At 39.5% G+C, this 21,868-nt stretch overlaps 1 protein-coding gene across 1 annotated transcript; it reads left to right on the top strand.

Annotated features, from left to right (window-relative positions):
- Window positions 1-8,979: 8,979 nt before the first annotated feature.
- Cebpg (CCAAT enhancer binding protein gamma) lies at window positions 8,980-19,361 on the top strand. Its single transcript, XM_026391205.2, has 2 exons — window positions 8,980-10,137; window positions 15,857-19,361. Exon 2 carries the CDS (start codon window positions 15,951-15,953, stop codon window positions 16,401-16,403), a length of 453 nt encoding a protein of 150 aa, XP_026246990.2. The 5' UTR covers window positions 8,980-10,137; window positions 15,857-15,950; the 3' UTR covers window positions 16,404-19,361.
- The last annotated feature ends 2,507 nt before the right edge of the window (window positions 19,362-21,868 follow it).

Raw genomic sequence — 21,868 nt, 5'->3', positions numbered from 1 at the left:
CATATTTTTTCTTGTCTCAGGCTGTTAGTATTTTGTGAAATGCTTATTTATTTCCTCTGCCCTATTTATTCACCTATTCTTTTGCCCTTGTTAGTGTTCATCATTTGATGACTGATTTTAAAAAGTGTCTTCCAATATGGATGTTATATGTTGCAAATATTTCTCCAGTTTGTCATTTGCTACTAATTGTATTTATGGTATATTTTTACATCCAAAGGTTTTAAATATTTATGTAATCAATTCTATCCACGTTTCCTTTGCCTTTTTGATTTTGAAATCAAGCTTAAATAACCTCTGTGTGAGAAGTTCCTATCCCAGAGGGGAGCAATTTGCTAACTTCTGTGAAAACATCGGAGCAGGGTTTGTGTTCCGATCCAGGAAATTTTTCTTACTGATTTGTGGGTACGGGGAGACTTACTCCCTGCTGGCACTCAGCTCCTCTCTGGCCATGTTAACCATTGGTAGAGATCACTCTGTGTAGTAATGCAGTCGGTGGTAAAAGAGGGTGAGGGAATGGTCCCCTGAGCCTTCAGCACAAAGGCTGATACCAGTTCCCACTCCCAGCAGAAACCCATGTGACCAGGGAACAGTGATCCAAATTAGGATATTAGCCTTCACACAATACCATTAGCAAATCTGAAGATTCAGTTATATTTTCTCTCCAGTTTTCTCACCAACGTTCCTTTCCTGGTCCAGAATCCAACCTGAGATCCTGTGTTTCTTTTGTTGTCCTGTCCTCTTAGCCTCCTCCAATCTGGAACAGTTTTTCCCAGCTTTTCTACCTCTTATGACTTTGACATTTCTCAAGAGGACTGGTCAGTTATCTCACAGAACACGGCCTCAATTTGAGTTCATATATATATATATATTTTTTTCATTATTATTTTACGTTATGCCACAGGTGTGATGTTGTATCCTTCTCAATGCATCCTATCAGGGGATCCACGATGTCTGTGTGTCTTAGTGTCTTATTACTGGTGATGTTAATTTAGATCCAGGTTTCTCCGCTGTTAAATTATAATTTTGTCCCTTTTAAGTATCATATGAGAAAACACTTTGAGAATATGCAAATATGTTTCTCATTATACTTCCATTCATTTATTTTTGACTCTCATTGGTGATTCATGCCTGAAGTAATTGTGACTGTGGTGTTTGTCTAATGGTGATTTGCTATTTCAATCATACTTTGTACATTTATTAATTGGAATTCACTATAAGGATGAATCGTTCCCTCTCTTCCATTTATTCATTCATACAATTATTTATTTATATCAGTATGGACTCAGATATTTATTTTATTCTGTGAGTTATAATCTGTTACTGTTACTTATTTTGTCATTCAAATTGTCCCATATTTGGCCATAGGGAATTCCTTTGAGGGAGCTCCTCCATCTTTTTGATATGTCCCTCACCATAATTTTTGGGAACATTTTCTGATTTCCTTGCAACATAAGATGTGTCAGATTCTTTGTCTTTTCCTTACCCAAACTGGGAATCAATCACTTCTTTAAAGAACTATAGTTCCTTTCACTGAAGAAAGATATTCAGAAACTATGATTGGTGTCTAAGTAGAATCATTGCTGCTGCTGTGTCATTGCTTCTAGAACCTCTTAATGGTCAGAGCTATAGGCACACAAATATTTTTTGTGTATATACATATATGTATATATTATCATACATATCTATATATACCTATATTTATTTCTATATCAGTATATGTATATATTACAAATCATAAATTCATTCTAATAACCTCTGATTCCAGTCCAATAACACAGGGTTCATGCAAGTCTTACTTTTTATTACTTATAACTTCTTTCTCCAACAGTGAGAAACTTGCTCTCTAATGTGTACTTATTTGTTCAGTCCTAGCATGTATATAAAATAATTTGAGAATTTCTAACCCATATCCCTCCTAAAATTTTAGTAACTAAATATAATTGCTTACTTAGTTATTTTTGTATTTAACCTTATACTGTACATCAAAATATCATATTTCTAAAGTTATTTCAGTGACCAGGTGTGGTGGCACACATCTGTCATTCCAACTACTTAGGAGGCTGATGCAGGAAGATTGCAAGTTCAAACCTTACCTTGGCTACTCAGTAAGACCCTATCTCAAAAAATAAAAAGACTGGGAATGGAGCTCAGTGGTAGAATGCCCTTGGGTTCAATCCTCAGTACAAGCAAGAAAGAAAGAAAGAAAGAAAGAAAGAAAGAAAGAAAGAAAGAAAGAAAGAAACTAACTAACTCAGTGTTATGGTTTGGATCTGCAAAGACCTTCAAAAGCTCATGTATTAAAGATTTGGTCCCCAATGCAACGATGTTCAGAACTGGGGCTTTTGGAAAGTGATTGGATTATGAGGTTGCGACTGCATCAGTGAATTAATCCAACCAATGAATTAATAATTTGAATGGACTACTGGAAGGAGATAGAAACTATAAACAGATGGGGCAGGTTGTAAGGAAGTAAATCACTAGGCACATGTCCCCAAACCTCTCCTAGTCGTCCCGTCCCCGTCCACCCCACCGTTGCTATGAGCTAAGTCGCTTTCCTCTGCTACACCCTTTCTCCATGATGTTCTGATTTATGTCAGGCCCAAAGCTATGGAGTCAAGACAACCATGGATTGAAACCTCTGAAACTGTAAATCTTTCCCCCTCTAAGTTGTTTTTCTCAGGTATTTGTCACAGTGACGAAAGCAGACTAACACACTCAGATTAGTTCTTTTCTTCCCAACAGTGTGGTTATGTTGCTCATTATAGTATGGTTAGGTGGTTCATTGTAACTGTGTTTCATTTTGAGTTCCTCCCACATCCTAATAGGTTTTGATTATTTATTAACTTGGGGTGTGTGAAACATTGCCATAATTCTCAGAACTCTGCAGAAAAGGCCTGTTTATAAAGGTATTGCTCTCTCTTTTTTATTCATTTTACCCTTATTCTTTTGATCCGATTTCCATCCACCTCTTGCAGGGACACAGCACAGCAGTATAAAACAAAACAGAGCACAAATAATATGTATCTTAATGATAAATTGTGTGCCAATGAGAAAAAAGAATAAGATCAACAAGAACTTGGGTAGTCACCCAAGCCATGACTTGAGACTTGGGTTGGGGGATCAAGGAGGAAGAAGGATTTGGATACATGGAATTGGGACAGAATGACCTACTAGATGGCACATAAAGATTCAGTAAGCATTTCTAGCTTTTTTTTGAATTGCAATAAAACTTTATTTATAGATTCTATATGAAATTTGAATTCATATAACTTCCTTGTCACAAGATATTATTATTCTTTTGATTTTTTTCCCATTATTTAATGGTGTAAAAATCATCCTGAGTTTGTGGGCAATACAAAAATAGGAAAATAGCTGGATTTGACCCTCAGGCAATACTTTGCTAGCTTTTCTTGAGCACTCTCCACCTCCTTTCCCCGTTCACTCTATCCTAGACACAGCTTTCTGATCTCACAAGCTGTTCTGGCTGCTGCAAATTTGGTTTCATTCATAGGGTAGCTGAGATAAAGTTGGAATGTTTTGAAAGGATATTTACCATTTTTGCTCTCAACTATCCCCATTTATGGGGATAGTTGGGTCTCTTTAACAGCCATAGGATCATGTTCCAACTTCCATCCCCAAGTTATTTTTGAGCACCCTTGGGGGGGGGGGTGTCTCACCTTAGTCTACTGCTGGGCACCCACCGTGATTACCTGCGCCATTAATGTTTACTGTCAGAGGACCAGCCCCTCAGCATAACAATGACTCCAGCTTCTTCTTCAAAAAATTGATGCACATTTGCCAAGGGTGCCGATTCCTGATTTTCACAAACATGAATTCCTAGAGGCATTCAAGTGATTCTATATTCACTCCTGTTTCCACTGGGCTGAAGTCACAGGGGTTTGTTTAGGGAGGTGGGAAAATGTCACTCTTTCAAAACAGCAAAACAATACTCTTCTCTCCCTAAATCTGAGTTACTTCCCCAGCTCTGTTTTTCCCCAGAAACCTTGGCAAAGAAAAATGATTGAACTCCACATTCTGCTTCTAATCCAAACTCCAACATTTATGGAAATAGATTCTGTTGCCTCTACCCAGTAAGCCCAATCTGAATCCCAGTTTAGGTTCAGGCAGAGATTTATTGCTTTAGGAATCTAAAGGAAAGAAAATGAAAAAGGAAGAAATAATAAATACCTAGAAGTGGACACAGTGTCTCCTCTGCCTTACTTTCACCAGCACCAGCCTTGCTCCTAATAGGACTTTCAGTGCTTGGCCCAAAACACAAACAGCTGGCTTAAAAACATTTTTTTTAAACAATTATAGATGTGCAGAAAAACTGAGAAGATAGTATAGAGTTCTCACACACCCCGTTTCCCCTAATATTAACATCTCACATTGGTATATGCAACAATTAATGTATGTTGAAACATTAACTAAATTCCATTATTAAATAAAGCCATACTTTCTTTGTTTTTCCTTAGTTTTGGCCCATTTTTCTGTTCCAGGGTCCTATCCAAGATACCACCTTTCAGGTAGTTGTCACGTCTACTTAGGATCCTTGAAACTGTGACACTTATCTGGTTTGATGACTTGATCATTTTTAGAATTCCTGGTCATGTGTTCCAGAATGTCTGCCTATTGGAATTTGTCTGTTTTTTTTTTTTTTTTTCCATTCATGGTTAGACTGAGATTGTGAGTTCTTGGGAGGAAGACAAAGAAGTCAACTTTCACCAAGGGTACTTGCTATCAACAGGATTTATGACTGCTGATGTTGGTTTGGATCACCTGGCTGAGGCAGTTTGTCAGATTTCTCCACTGTAAAAGTGCTTTTTATCTCTCTTCCCTTTTCCATAGTGCACTGTTTTTTTTTTTCATTCTCTAAACAGTGTCCTTTCAAAGAACAAAATATTTTGATTTTCAAGTCCAATTTATTAATTTTTTCTTGTATGGATCATGCTTTTTATGTTTTGTCTAAGAAATATTTGCCTAACCAAGGTCACAAAGATTGTATTCTAGGTTTTCTTCAAGTTTTATAGTTTTACATTTAGGCTTATATCCATTTTGAGTTGATTTTGTACACAGTGTGAGGTATAGATCAAAGTTTGTTCTTTTACATATGAGCTTGAGGGTAGTCTTTGTCAGATTTCTCCCCACAATTGAATTATTCTTTTTCTTCTCCTTTTTCATACCTCAGAAGGAAGTCTGATGCGCAGATTGCATTTAACTGGGGGAATTATTATTTATTCTGAAGACATACTCTTACCACTGTGATACATGCATACCCATGTTTATAGCAGCACAATTCACAATAGCCAACTATAGAACCACTAACAAATGAATGGATAAAGAAAACATGGTATATATATATATATACACAATGGATAATTACACAATGGAGTTACTCAGCCATAAATAAAAAACGAAATTATGGCATTTGCAGGAAGATGGATGGAACTGGAGACCACCGTGTTAGGCGAAACAAGTCAAACTCAGAAGGTTAAGGGTGGGATATTTTTTCTCCTAGGCAGAAGCTAGAGAGGAAAAAGAAAACAAAAATGTAGGTAGATCTCCTAAAATCAAAGGGAGATCTGTTGAGGAAAAGGAGCAAGAGGCAGGAGGTGGGGAGTGAAGCCAATTTAGGATGTTAATAATTGGCCAAATTATATTGTTATATTGTGTATAGATATGAATATGTAACAACAAATTCCATCAATATGTGCAATTATAATACACAAATTAAAATATGAAAAAAAGAAGGAATTATGGTCCTCCACCTGAGGGCAGAGGATCTACATAAATTATTTGGAATTCTTCTGCATGGCAGATTTGTCTCTTCTCTGCCATTTATGTATTTATTCATTTATTCATATCTGTATAAACTTGTGGATATTTATTTCATACTTTGGGTTATAATTCAATACTGCATTATTTATTTTGCCATTCAGATCATTTCAGTTTGGGTATTGGGGCCTCTTTCATTTGATTCCTGTGCCCCCTTGACATGTTATTATGGACCAATTGTTTTTTTCCCCCCAAATTTGCATATTGAAGCCCTAAACTGAAATGTGATGGCATTTGGAGATGGGGTCTTTGGGATCTTGATGAGGGTTTGATGAGGTTATGAAGGTCGGGTCTTGATGACAGGTTTGTGCCCTTATCAAAAGAGATATCAGAGAACTTGCCCTCTGATATCTTCTTGCCACCCCTCCCCCCACAAGAGCCCAAAGAGTCATGTGAGCCTGCAGGGAGACTGAAGCTGCCAAGCCAAGAGAAGAGGTCTTTAAAATGAAACCTGCCTTGCCAGCACCTTGATGTTGGGCTTCCCAGCCTTCAGACTGAGAAATAAATTTGTGTCACTTAAGCCACTAGACTGATATTTTGCAGGATAATGACATCCAATACATGGAAAAGTGCTTTATAATATTTGTCAAATGTTCAAGTTCGGACTACATTAGAATTTTCTCTTTAATGCATAAGACTCATATAAATTTAGAGATGTTCTAAGATAACCATTTCACATCTTAACTGTTAGGATTCCAAATAGTGCTTCCAAAGTTGAAATTGGAGATTCAAATTTTGCCCTTGAGAATGGGGATCATATCACATGAGAAAGAACAAATCAGTCGGCCAGAATGACTAAGGCTTCCACCAGAGTGAATTGCCGTTTGAAGTAGATATTTATGGGTTTGTGGGCTCAGCACTCCTATTTCCTCTAAGAACTGCCGCTGCCATCCTCAGAGCAGCCACGTTAGTACCTTTTGACCTGCTCATGACTATTTGGTCATTCAAGATGAGCACCTGATCCATCTGGGTCCATCCTGGAGTCCTTGGCTAGCATTCTTGGAATAGGAACTTAAAAAGGAAGTTGGCCTTTCTTTAGTGACTGTAACTGTGAACACTGAGGTTGTCAATGGCCATGTGAAGAAAATTTGTGTGCAAGCAGAAAGAATCATCAAGTCAATAGGCATGTGCACATACATATATCTCTGAGTTGTTAGTTCTGGTTTTGACTTGATCCAGTTATTTCATGAAGAGAGCCTTAACATAAATCCTTTTTTATACTAAGGCTGGTCAGTTGGTTTTCACTTACTACCAATTAAAGGAGCCCTGACTAATGCACATTGATGGATAATTACTGTTGTATTTTTTATACTACACCCAAATAAATATCTACTAAGATACAACCTGTGGCACAAATTTCTATAAACTTTCTCAAAATATTACAGATATGGACCAGATCTCCTGTCAAAGGAGATAATAATTTGTTTTATTAATTTTCAGAAACTTTCCAAATATATATTAATTTATTTAAGTTTGCATAGTAAATACCTATTGATATGGCTTTCAAATAAGAGATTTCAAGTTACTAAAATTTTCCTCCACTCTTACGTTTTGGAAACAAATGAAGATGTGGTAACTAGGGATACTACTCTAAAAAAATTACCTTATGGGATACAACATAGAGTCAACATTAACACCTTCAATATTATGTGTATTTCAGTGCTTGAATCATCAAAGCAATATTATTATAGCTTGACCTAGTTTTGAAGTGTGTTTTAATCTATTATAATTCTACAGATACAATCTGTTTGTAATTCATGAATGGGCATCATGGTAATAATAATGATTAATACTTTTGAGCTCCTACCATGTACTAGGCAGGCACTGTTCCAGGGGTCTAACATACATTAATCCTTACAGCAATACTGTTGTTATCCCTATTTACAAATGACAGAAAGGCTAAGTAATTTGCCCACAGTCACATATTCAATAAGAGGTGAAGCTGTGGCTAGAACAGATGGATAATGGGAGTCCACACCTCATACCTCTTAGGTAACTAATGTAGTTAATCATAGTAGTTGACAAGTAACTAGATTATTCACTTAACAGGAACTCCTACTTCTCAAATCCTCTGGAAGGAATATTTATTTATTTTGTGGTGCTGGGGATTGAATCCAGGACCTCACACATACTAAGCATGGAGGGGATTTTGATGTACTACTTGTTTACAAATTCTTTGGATTTACAGAATATGTTTTGGACTTTAGTGGGGTAGAGATATACACAGGACATTTTTCCTTTACCGGGATGGCCTGGGTCCATGTGACTTGCAAGAAAACAACATGATGGCTCTCCTAAACTTAGAGACAGAGCTTCCACCAGGCTCTCATTTCCTTTTGGCACCCATCTCTTAGGGTAAAAATCAGAACCCTTCTTGAGTCCACATGACCCTAACTACTAGTTTTCATTGGGGTCCTCTGCTTCAGCCACTTTGGCATTAAATTTCTCTTATCACAGGCCTGTAGGTAAGACATTCCCTGACTGGCACATCCACTTCATCTATGCCACCTAGCCAAATCCTATTATCTTTCAGGCCTTCCTGACCCATCAGATCAGGTCTGGTTCCCTTTTTATAATCTCACAGCATCTTGTACTTATTTCCTGTAGTATCTATGAAAACAGTAATAGGAAAAAGCTATGATTACTGAATATCTCTCTCCCTAGTTCTGAGTGTAAGCTCCACGTAGACAGGGACTGTTAGCCTTGTTCACTGCTGAATTTACAGCACTTAATCAGATTTCAGCATGGTTGGCACCAAATACATATTTGCAGAGTAGAAGAAGGAATTACCAGCTACCAGCTAAAAAGGAAAAAAATATACAAGTCTCCTGGGCATTGACTATAACTGCTGGGTGTGGAAGAAGACCTGCCCAGACAGACACAGAGAATGCTGGAGCAGTTTGGTAGAGTGGATAGCAAATAGAAGGTAACTGAATATACCTATCCATTTTTTTTTTATACAACTTTTGATTAGGAAATGTTCAGGGTAAAATTAGGATTTAGCCAGTAATAAAACATTGTCCAATTTTAATAATGCTAAAATCTTCTTGAAAGAAATTTTGGCTAGGAACACCAAGAGCCAACGTGAAAGAGACATACTGGTTTTGATGACATTGTTATTCTCTCAAATATGCATTTATGGTTATAGTTCACTAATAATTGCAGCCCCTTTTATTTACTTATTTTTCTTTTCTGCAGGTGCTTTATCATCTCTTAGTGATTCCTCGAAACAATCTTATGCAGAGAGCTGGTCGCGGGTGATGAAGAAACATTTCCTCTTTCAAAGCGACTATTTTTTTGAACGATAAGAATTGCTAAAGAGGAAGCAATCAAACCTATCAGGCGGGCTCTGCCCTCCACCCAGAGCTGCTGCTTCCTGATTTAAGAAACGCTTTCAGATCCTCCTGTGAATTGTCTTAGATAAACTAAACTGGATTGCTATTCATTTGATCACGTCTTCCACTTGCTCACCTAGAAGACAGGACAAGGGAATCAATTTTGGAAATTCATTTCATCCTAACAACGAATCACAGCTTGCAGTTTCCGCGAACGGGACAGTAAAACAAAGTCTGCGATTGCCTTCAGAGACGTAAATGTCCAGGACTTTCCTCCAGTCTTGATCACGTGGGCGCGGGTCCAGACTGAAGGGGCGCCGGGCACCCCCGGTCCCAGGAGGCGAGTCCAGAAGGGTGTTCTGGGAAACCGTGAGGGCGACACGGAGGGGACTCCCAGAGGATGTGGTGAAACCCAAACAGAAATCCCTGAGTCCAAAATCCGCCTCGGGTAATGCAGCTTCCCAAAGGCAGGTATGGCCCTCACAGGTGAGGGCTCTTCAAGTCTCCGATTTGGACAGAGTTTTCCTCGCCACTGGTCGCCCACAGCTCAGGGCAGTCACCACCCAGCGAGAACAGCGGCGGGACCGCGGGCGGCGCAACAAGCCGCCGCCTGCTCCCGCCACACCCGCCCGCTCCGCCGCGAGGCGGCTAACGCCTCCGCCACGGGCCCGCCCCCTTTAGCCAGGCGGCCCGTGATTGGCTGGAGGCTCTGCCCGTCCTGAGAGGCGGGTGCTTCGCCCGCAAGCCCGTGCTCCCATTGGTCGTGGTGGCCGCGGCAGCGCGCGCGGTTCGGGCGAGGAGGGGAAGCCGGTGGCCGCGGCGGCGGAACGGGCGGAGGCAGCCGGTTTCGTAACCGTCGCTCCTCCTAGCTGACTCGCGGGCTGCGAGGCCTGGGTCGGGTCGGGCCGAGCCGCTCGGGGCCGCTCAGAGTGGAGGCCGCCTGGGGGCGGGTGGGCTGGAGGCGCAGGTAAGGAGGCCGCGAACGGGCGGGCAATGAGGAGGAGGCCGCGGCGGAGCCGGCCGCTCGCGTGGGCGCGAGCCCGGTCCAGGGAGACCTGGCCCGGCCCGGCCTGGCCCGGCCTGAGGCGGCCAGTTGGCCCGGAAGGCCCCTTGTGACTCGAAGCGCGGGCGGGGGCCCCGCGCGGGGTCTGATGCAACCTGCCGGCAACACCCGGCGGGCTGAGCTCATCCCTGGCTGCGGCCCAGCGCCGCGGCGCCACCAGCCGACCCCCGCGCTCTCCCGGGCGCCCCTCGCTGCCGGCCGGGGACTGGATGGAGGACGTGGTGTGCCCCCCTCCAAAACCCGGCCTTCTGTTTGTGAAACGTGCAGCGTGACATGCCAGGCTCGTATTGGCCCCTGGGGATGAAGGGTGTTCCCAGAATAGCAGAAGGTGGACTGTATCTTAGTTTAGTGCCACATAGGACGTTTCCTGTCGCTCTAAAACGACTGAGTTTGGGGTGCTCTAGAACTCTGTTAGAAGTTAATAGAGTGATTTTATAGGAAAAGTAGGTTTTTTTTTTTTTTTGGGCAAATACAAAGCTTTACAGAAAGAATGTTTTGCTTGTTGGTGGAGATATTTGTCCTGCAGTTCACAGTGGGACATCATTTAGATGAACGTGCGATGACCAGGAGTTGACTACAAAAAGGGCAAGCAATGAGGTCCTTTAGCGTGATTGGAGGGAACACAGGAAAACAGCCAGCAGAAGTATCTAGGTGGAGAGGATGGGATTGCATCTATGAGGGGAGGGATGGTCATTTTTTCCAGGTAAGCGTTTGAAGTATTTGGATTTCCTCTTGTTTGAGGTTTGTGTTGTAAGCTGGCATTTTAAAATGTGTCAGTTTTAAAATCGGTGGGTTACACAAGAATTGAGAGCTTATGCTCACTTGAATCCTTACTTGAATATGTTATCATTTAATGTGATTCCCAAAGAAAATTTTGAAATAAAATACCATAAGGGCTTGGTTTACTAAGAAATTTTCATTTAGAAGTTTCTTCTGTTGTTACTGGAGAGCTGGGGATTGTGCATACTGGGGCAAACCTTCTATCACTGAACAGCTCCCCACCTCCCCCATCCTCAGCTCTAAAAGCTCTTTTTTAAGATCTGATCAGTATTACCACTTGAATAGTATTTGAGATAAGCCATTCTTGAAGTTACTCCTCTGTTTCTAGAAAAACTGTAAACAAAGTTAAATAATTACAGGATGCTAGTGAGCTGAAGAATATTTCAGTTTCTTCTTTCCTGTTTCTGGTAGCCACACTTGACATTTATTTTCCTAAAAAAGAATAGGTGGGAACAAAATTTTATTATTTCCTCCAGAATATCATTTCATGATTGTCAACAAGGCTCTGTGCTCTTGAGAAAGTGGTTAATCCTTGGGGAGTTAAATGGCACCTTGTGAGCCCCTGAGAAGGATGCATAGGACCCTATGGGGATGAATTTGATTTTATTGTCTAAATTGCCTCATCCAGTTAATAATAATAACTAGTGATGGCCACAATTCCAGGTTTACCCCTGGAAGTGATGGTTGCATGGGTTCTTATATTAGTAGCTACATTGCTTCCTAGCCCTGTCCAAAAAAAAAAAAAAAAAAAATGAGCATGAACTCTTGATACATGTATATTTCTAGACAATCTGTATGTTGCTAATCACATCATAAGTAGGTTTAAAAGATGACATTCCAAAAACTTATGTACATTTTCTTCTCATACCCCAGTAGACCACTTATGTATTCCCTAAGGGATGCCCCCTCTTTCCCAGACCCTGCACTGATACTATCATGTGAAGATGAACAGAGCTCTGCCTCTAATTTAGTCTACAGAGAGGCCCACAGGAGAGCTGGAGTTGACAAAGAAACAAGTTGGATAGAAGCATGAAGAGAAAATATAGACTATTGAGGAGTCTCATAAGGGAGCAGGGGCTGGAGAAGGGTTAGGGCCTTGAATTTGATCCTGTAGTCTGGAGCCACAGATTTTCAGCAGGAGTGTGTGATACACTCAGGTTTGAGTACTAAATTGCTCTTGAGACTGGTTGGAGGGAATGCTACTAAATCAGAGACTAGTGCCCCTGAGAGATGATGTCATCTTGAGGTAATTTCTGTGGCATTGGGATCTAGAGTAATGATAGATTGGAGAGTTTTTGTTTTTGTCTTTGTTTTAGGTAGAATTGTCAGATCCTAATGATTGAACAGATCTGGGATAAGGGAGCAGCTCCTTTGAAGAATGGACCTTCACTAAGGAAATTGAATGAAAAATTTATTTGAGGGGATTAGGATTCTAGGTATATGAAAAAAAAGTGACAGAAGAGCTAGAAAGATTCTTAAGCTGAAGCTTTAGAAAAGTTTTTATTCTAATAGTCTAAGCTTTCAGTATGTTACTGATTTGAATGAACATTAATCAAATTAAGAAATTTGAATTAAAAAATCTGTTACTCTTTTGGGCCAACATTTTTAAGATCCAGTGTTAATCTGTCTATAAGAAGTGGCTTCAAGTTCATTATCACCAAAAATCACCTGGAGGTGCCCTTAAAGCAAGATTGTACAATGAAATCAGAGGTCAGGGGCAACCCAATAATTTACTTTTTAATTTTTCTGTTCTTGGTACTGGGAATTGAACCTAGGGGCACTTTACCACTGAGCTACATGACCACTTCTTTTTATTATTATTTTTTAATCCTGAGACAGGGTATTTCTACCTGTCTCATTCTTCTGCTTTAGCCTCCTGAGTTGCTGAGAATACGGGCCTGCCCTATGTCTAGCTGTATTTCTGAAATGTTCTTGAATGCTAATGATGCTGGTCTAGGGACCACACTTTAAGAACTACTGCTTTCAGCTTTCCTTTTGCTTCCTATTTGAATGATTCACATGCAAGGAAACAAGCCCCACCCTGCTTCCTGTAAACTGAACTTTGGAATAGTATTTGTCCACATAGGAGCCAGACTTCCATTTAGATTGTAATATCCAGATTTGAAATAAACTAATTTTTTAATTTTGTTTTTCCAATTTTTTGTTTTTCAGTAAATGCGGAAGGAACAAAAGAATAAATGACAGTGGCTTGTTCAGTGTAAAAACAAAATTGATAATCTTTTGATGTCCACTTAGCTCTTTGATCCCTTTTACTTAATTTTCTCTTTAAGAGCTATATTCTTGGGCTTGCCTATTTTTTTTTTAAACAATCATGGAGTTCTTTTTATTTACTTCAACTTTCTTTTTTGCCAGTTTGTAGTTTCAGTGAATATTCATTGTTCTTCAAGACAAAGGGCTCACCTCCTTTGTTTGGTCCAGTACCTTGGCAAGATGAGTCAGGCTGAGGTAAAAGAGCCCTTCCCCATTCCTGTATCTTTGGGTACGTAAACAGGCATAAACATTACTGAATTGGGAGTCTGTGGTGAATAAAAGTTGTTAGTGAATGGAGTTCACAGTATGTTGGTAGTTGGAAGGCATCTTAGCATTCCACATCCTTCGCCTGTACAGGGGGAGATTGAAGCCCACAGAAGGGAAGGGTTAGCTATGCCTCAGAGTGAAACAGAAGGAGAGGGAGCCAGAGCTGAGATAAGATTTGACCTGGTTTCTTGCCTGTATGTCACTGGGGTATTGCTATCCCTGAACTTGGCCAAAATGACTATAGAGATTAGCTTTAAGGACTTAAGAATATAACATACAAGAAAAATTTAAAAAGTAAATCTATATCTTGGACCTTGATGTTCTTGATGTAAATCAAGGTAAATTTGATTATGATTGTTAAGACAGTCCCAGGAGAAATGTTAAATTAAACAAGTTCTTAGAAATTGGTTAAAACACTTATTCACATTATATCAACTAGATAAGCAATATTTTTAAATGGCAGCAAAAGTGGCTTCAGTTAATACTGAACACCCACTTTTTAACTGGAAGAAAAATTAGGCCATATAATTTTTTCAAGGGAAATTATGAAATGTCCATTATTAAAGAGACTTGGAGTAGCTATCCATCCTGGCTTGCAAGGAAGCTTTCTGTCTTGCTTAGTGCTGGAGTGAGAACAGATAACCCAGTAGCTCAGGGCAGGTTGGGTGGATTTTAAAATTATTCAGAGTAATGATATATGGACCTTATATACAGCAAAGTTTTTTGATGTTGTTTTTTTGTGGTGCTAGGGATGGAACCCAGGGCCTCACGGGTGGCAAGCACTCTACCTTTAACCTGCACCCTCAACCCTTATTTTGAGACAGTTGCGCTAAGTTGTCCAGAGTAACCTCGAACTTGTGATCCTCCTGCCTCAGTCTCTCTAGTAGCTGGTATCACAGGTGTGTGCACGACCATGTACCTGGCCTCAGTGAATTTTTCTTAACGATTCAATGGGGACATTTCATAATTCTGAGTCCAGATTGTTTTTCCCCACTGATATAGTCTTAGCAGTTTTATGAAAAGAGAATAGGATAGTTTTACGGTTCAATACCATTGCTTTCTGAATTTCTAAGAGCTATGACTTCTTGGTGGATAGTTCACTTAGCTTTGTCATGATGATAGGGTAGGTGTGTTTCTATACTTCTTCAGGCAACTGTATAAACAGTTGGGTTCCTGTCAAATCTGGGGAGTTTTTGAAACTGACTTCATTTCTATGGGTAACACCACAGCTTCAAAACTGGCGTGTTCTCTATGCTCATTCAGAAGTGGGTGCAGGCACTGCAAATGTTTAGTCCTTTGTCCAGCCCGAGTCCCAGTACTTACACTTCTTGTATGTATTGTTAGGGCTTTTTTTCTTTCCTTGTGGTTTCAGATTGGGTGTATTTAGATATTTTAGTAATTATATCAGGGAGAAAAAAAAAACATTTAAAAACATGATGGAATGGGAGAACATATTTGGTATCTCGAAGTTCCTTAATCCAAGAAACTAGCTCAGTAAATAAAGAAGCAAAAATACCTTTTCAGATACCCTGTAAAGATAGCTAGGGAGAAAAGTCAACTTCTTGATGACTCACTGGCTACATATTAGAGTATGGAACATGCAGAGATCATAGTATAATATTCTTCATAAATACTGGGGACTGGACACTCCAGTATTCTATTTTGACTTGATCCACATTTAAACTTTCCCCTCTTTCATTGCAGGTGTCTCTTCTACCATATTTGAACTCAGCTTTTCCATGGTTAACCCAAATATCTCAAATTTCTCTCTGGCAGATTATCAAGTGCTATTAGTTCATTGTGCTACCTAATTAGTAGTATTCTGTTTTTTTTTCCTATTCCTCCCCACCTTTTTTTAGCTATTCTGGAGATGGAATCTAGGGCCCCAAGCTTGCTAGGCATGCTCTATACTGCTGAGCTATATCCCAGCCCTTTATATTTTGAGAAGGTCTAAGTTGCCCAGCCAGATCTCAAACTTGCAAATCTTCCTGCCTCAGCCATTTGAGTAGCTGGGATTATAGGTAAGTATCACAATGCCTGGCTTTTTCCTCCATCCTCTTTTTTTCCTGATATCAGAGATGGGCAGTACCCTCAGGATTCAGGTGAGCTGGTTCACTCTTAGGGTGCTTCTGTACTAACTCACCTCTCTAAATTAAATGCTTTAGATTTCTGAAACATTACAACAGTAGGCAGTTGCTGTAAACTTTTCACAGCATGGTGGACTGCAAGTTAGGTACTTGCAGATTTAATTTCATTTGATCTGTTATTTCAAATACTTTATGCATTTTATTTTCTTTTTAACTAGGTACAAGTGAAGATTTTTTTGGCAGTTTAGTTGGAAACCATTGATCACCTGGCTCTCATTTCTGTCTGTTCTGTGTCGGCAAGAGAGTGCCCAAATGAGCAAGACATCACAGCAAAACAGTACTCCAGGGGTGAATGGAATAAGTGTTATTCATACTCAGGCACATGCCAGTGGCTTACAGCAGGTTCCTCAGCTGGTGCCTGCTGGCCCTGGGGGAGGAGGCAAAGCTGTGCCTCCAAGCAAGCAAAGCAAAAAGAGTTCACCCATGGATCGAAATAGCGATGAATATCGTCAACGGAGAGAAAGGAACAACATGGCTGTGAAAAAGAGCCGATTGAAAAGCAAGCAGAAAGCACAGGATACACTACAAAGAGTGAATCAGCTCAAAGAAGAGAATGAACGGTTGGAAGCTAAAATTAAATTGCTGACAAAGGAATTAAGCGTACTAAAAGATTTATTTCTTGAGCATGCACACAATCTTGCAGACAACGTGCAGCCCATTAGCACTGAAAATACAACAACAAATTCTGATAACGCAGGACAGTAGACCTCACCCTTTCCAGACTTCACAAACTGGCTTGAACCGTTAAAGGTGTGACAACCTGCACCACTAATATCAATGGCTCAATGTTGTCTTGATCCATTATTCAAAGATCCATTGGATATTATTTTCTAGGATCAGCACTGAAGAGTTGATTAGCTGTGTAATTTAATTATCTGGTTTTGAATGATACAGATTTTTGTGGGGATCAAAAAACAAATTTTAAGGTATATGGTAAAAAAATATATATGTCTTGGACATTGATGTTCTTAATGTAAATCCTGACTTCCCCAGAAATCCTTATTTTTTAGGCTGGCAAAAGAAATGGGAAACTGGCAGGTCACGCAGAAGGTACTTGGTTTTATGATTAATTGGATTAAGAAAAATTAGGATTCCATCTATTTGTGATTTTTATCCTAAATTGTATATTATAAATCCTAAGGCTATAAAAATCAATCATTGTAATTTGGAATGATTTTATGTATAGCACAAACCTTGTTTTAGAATAATTAGTACTGTTTTCCCCCCAAAGTACAAGTTTTTGAATAGTGATGTCAGGTTGAATAAAAAATCTCATCACCTCTTAAAAGCAGTATGCACCAAATTGGCTTAAAAATGCACATGACATTTAAGAAGCAGATTTTTAAAAAATAAAAGTATAGCATATATTGGGGATATTGTTTGGGTTATTGATTAGGCATTGCTTTGTGTCCTAAAAAAACATTTTGTACCAAAATTTTAGTTTCTGCAGAAGCTAGTAGCTTCTTTTTTTTTTGGGGGGGGGGGGAGGTATCTTTTTGATAGCCAAGTTAGTAAATACAAGTCTTAACAGTTTGATGAAATAAGCTCTGATTAAGATTTATTAGAATATTGGTTTAACTGTTGGTTTCTTCTGTGTTGAAAATAACTGCCATAGGGCCATGATTTTTAAAGGCAAAAATTCTTATGAAAGAACATTTTAGTATTTGATCTTAACCACATTATTAGAAAAATGTATCAACTCCATGCCATCTCCCAAAATAACAGTCTCTAAGAAAACTTGAAAGTTTAAGGTTTTAACCTTTAATTTATTTCACTTAAATACATCTTTTTATATTGTCTTTGTGACTTTTTTCCTAGTTAGTGGGCTCTTCTTCCAGACTTTATGTACCACTATTTCTGTTTATTCTTTTGTCTGCTTTTATGTTCCATAAATTATTTTAGAAAGAAAATGCTCATAAAACTCAGGATATTGACATTTTTGTTGAGACTAAAAAATGGCAATCACTAATGTAGGGCATCTTGAGAGTCTGCCTTATTATCAAATGTTGGTAGTTTAGATTGTCTTTAACCTTTTTTTCTTTTTCTTTCTTTCTTTCTTTTTTTTTTTTTTAAAGCACAATTCTAGCTCAGATTTGTTTGGCTTCTGTGTGTTATTTTGTGCCTGGGATGGTGTCTAGACATGAGTCATATCTGATTAAAGTTTGTGTTACCAGGTATTTTATTTGAACATGGTCATTTCTGGCCAATTGCTGTTTCCTACTAGGACTTGGTATAATGTAACCAGACTGTAATGCAGATTGTGCCCTGGGTTTGGTGGAAGAGTGCTGACTACAGTTCTCCTGGGCAGAAGACATCATTTTTTTGCTGTGCAACTCAGCTGCTGCACATAAAACAAGAATTTAGTATTGTTGGAGATGCTTCTCAGGAGGGCTGTTAACCCTACAGAACCAGGAAACAGGGTAGGGCAGGATGGGGATTAAAAAAAAAAAATTTCCCCCTCCCTTAGGGTCCATCACCAGTTTACTTTGCAATATTGATCTACTACTCATGAAGGTTGATAGGTGTTTGGAGTAACTAATGAGGATGCACCCACAGAATCCTACTGAATCTTTAAAAGCTAGTCCATGTTATATAATTAATTAGAGATACAGTTAAGACCCTTGAATCTTTAAATACCTAAATAGGTGTAACCAACATTTTACTCCCCCACTTAAAAAGATTCAGAAATGGATGTCCCCAAGGAATTTGTGGTTACCATGATACGAATAAGCTATCTTGAAAAACAAGCTGTGGGAATAATCATCTGGAGTGTGTACTCAATATTTCAAATCAACATAAGATTGGAACATCTGAAAAAACTGATTCAAGCTTTCTTATTACCTGTATAAATCAAAACTTTTAACACAAGCAATTATGTATAGAATGAAAATGCTAACAATTGTCTTGACTACTTTACCGAAGTCAAGAGTGAAAGTTTTTAGTTTGATAGTTTTACCAGTATAAAAATGAGGGAAACTAAGTGTGGGAAATGACTAAGTTTAGAGCTTTGGGAATTATAAAGTGACTTTTTTTTAAACTTCTGTGTGTTACTTATGAACCATTAGGATTTGATCTGCTTTGTGGGCAGGTCTAGTGGTTTAGGAATTAGCCGGTAGTATAAATTTCCAGCTGATCCAAGTCTCCTGGGATGGGTGCTTTTTGACTGGTTTTGGCAGCATTTGAGCGGATCAGCTATTCCTGTGTCTGGCCCCTTTCAGTCACTGGGATGCCAGCTCAGATACTTTGGACATTCTTACTGAGAAGTAGTAAGATTTTACTAAAATATGACCAGATTTTAAAAATTTGGGTCATGAGTGTGACATTTTCAAATTTATGTAAAAAGTAGAAGTATGTACAATTTGATATTAAAGGAAAGGAAATTATAGCAGCCTTTGATGTTTCTTAATCCCTGTTAGAGGGCTGAAACTTTGTACCTGAACAACCCATTTAGCATTCAGAGTGCTTTTGATGCCTTAGAAATAGGAAAAACAGCTGTTTTTGTTTGTTTGACAAAAGCTAGGAAAGAGAAAGCCCATTCTCCAGCTAATTAGATCTGCCTCTCAGGAAAAACTACCAACTTGTTCTTTTGTTCCTGGCTTTCAGTTTGTGAGATTACTCTATTTTTTTAAATATAATTTTATTTCTTTCAATAAGTTTAAAATAAAGAAATTTGGAACAATCTCTGTATTTCATTGTGGATTTCTTTATATTAGATAACAGAAAGCGGTTCTGAAAATGTGCCAAAACCTTGCTGAGCTTCCTGATCCCAGCCTGGGGTGGGGGTTGGGGAATAAGCAGAGGTGCTTTTGCCCACATTTACATAAACTTCCTTTAGTGGACAGGGAAGTAGTTTTCTCTGAATGTGAATATATCTTCAGATAATACTTTTAGTTACTGGGTCTAATTTAAACATGTCTACTACAATAGAGAAAGCAATGAATGGATTCTGCTAAATCACCCAGTGTCTCAATGTATGGTTTCTGTTCAGAGTGGTAATAAATTCCTGTTTTGAAGTAATGGATCACTGTAAGGCTTTCCCCCAACCATACAGTTTTAATATTACTATCTTCACTTACATGGCATCATCATTTTTTAGAGATGAGTTTGCTGATTTGAATTGTTTCAAGGGAAGATGCCATTGAGATACTTTTCTATGATCCTTCGATTCTTTTCATGTCTTGGAAAATAAATTTCTATTCATAGCAGTTTCATGAAAACTGTAGTACAGTCATTTCTATGGGTAGTATGTCCCACTTCATTTTTATGAATTAGGTATAATTTAGGATCCAATAATTTGTCCTGGGAAGTTTTATAGAGAGATTATTTCTTTGTTGAAGGTGCCAGGTCGTTTTTAACAACACTTTTAGACCAACTCTTTCACTGTATGAATCTGAAGAGTTCATAAGTATTTTATATGCACTTAAAGGAGAGTGCCAATCCCTAGATTCTTTTATTGGAGCCCAAACATCAAGACTTGCCACTCCCTTTGAAGCAGCTATTAGAGCCTGGTGCCTTTGCACATCACCTCTCAGTTCTCCCTCAATGTGTTTTGGGGGACCTGTCTGCTTCACATCCCCTAACCCTATCTTGTGGAGGGCTGTCCTCCTCTCTAGCCTAGACTTGGTCTTCCTGGACAGGAGAATCATCACATGCTCTCCAGAACCATCCTGTTACTCCCAAGTGCATCCAGGGTGAGACCCAATCCTGTGGAGTGGCTCTCTTTCATCTTGCCAATTTAATTTCTCCTCACTCTTCTTCTACCTCTTGCTTTTCAACCCAAACCCTTCCTGTTTTAGCCCCCAGCCTCTGTGCAAGGTCAACCTTATTTTTCTTCCTGGCATTTTTTCATTGGCCTAGACTATATAGTTATTTGTGCTTGCTAAGGTGAAGCCCCTCTTAGAAGGCTATAGGCTCTGAGCACATGGATTATGTGATTATACCACACTGGTGCAGAGTAGATGCTTAATTATTTATCAAATGACTACCTACACCTTTTTGTGAGTGCTTTAGCCTCGTGTAGTTTCTGGAAGGGCCTCATGTATTTTTGAGGCTGTACAAATTTCTGCAGAGGTTGGAGGAGATACAAGTTGAACACAGCCTTAGGAACATGGGGTGGAGTGGGCTGCCTGAGACCTACCTTGTACCTTCAAAGAATGCCTATTGACCTGGACTAAACAAGTCACATTTATGTTCCCAGTGTCCCTCTTGGACAAAGTGTTTAGTTACTGAGATTTTCTCCTTGATTTTTTGTCCACATGCTTGACAATCAGGGGGAAAAAATGTACGTAGAATGAGCAATTTGGGTGTGGAATGGGCAGTTTGGAATGTCTAAAGGGGAGGAAGGAGAAAGGTGTGTGATACACATAGCTCTGTTTCTTAATTAACAAAACAAAACATCTATTTAGAGTTTCAGTCTAACTTGGACTGGTTTTACCCAGAGGTGGGTGATACTGTAACCCTGTGCACCTCTACTGGTTCATCAGGGGCAGCAGGGGTGGAGAAACGCTTGGCAAACTCTTCAACTCATCTGATGCTCAGAAAGACCCAGTGTTGTACAAACTGCTTGGTGTCACCAGTGGCTCAGGGGATACATCTGTGTACCAGGAAAAAACCTTAAAGAGTGGGTATCGTAAACCCAAAAAGCAAAAGAGAGAAAAGCAACTTGGAACTGTGATTATTTGTTTTTGCTGTGCTGCGGATGAAACCCAGGTAGGGCCTTGGCAATGCTAGAAAAGTGCTGAGCTACACTCCCAGCTCTGGCTTTTATTTCTTTAGGGTCACATCATAAGCACTTTCTTGTTACATCCACTTGTATTGAACTCCTTGGTGGCTTCTCAAAAGCGTCTAGCTTGGGCTAGTTTTCCACTCCATCATTCATCCCTGGCATTCTTTCTTCTCACTTGCCCATCACCTTGACTTGGAAATTCCTGCATGACAACACTGTGAGGAGACAAATCTGAAATGGGTGTGCAGACTTCTAGAAGCTGGCTCTGCAGTTCTGTGGGACTTCTGTGGCAATGGCACAGAGGGAAGGACAGGTATTCTATCTGTGGCAGGGACCAGGCACAATGGGCTGTGGGTGGCCTTACCACCTTGGAGCAGAATTTGATCAGTGGGCTTCCTCTTAGGGCAAGCTCCTGGGCCACACAGGTGGCAGTGCCTAACAGATG

The sequence above is a fragment of the Urocitellus parryii genome, chromosome 15 (assembly GCF_045843805.1).
Source record: "Urocitellus parryii isolate mUroPar1 chromosome 15, mUroPar1.hap1, whole genome shotgun sequence".
Lineage (NCBI taxonomy): Eukaryota > Metazoa > Chordata > Mammalia > Rodentia > Sciuridae > Urocitellus > Urocitellus parryii.
This window is presented reverse-complemented; position numbering and strand designations above follow the sequence as displayed.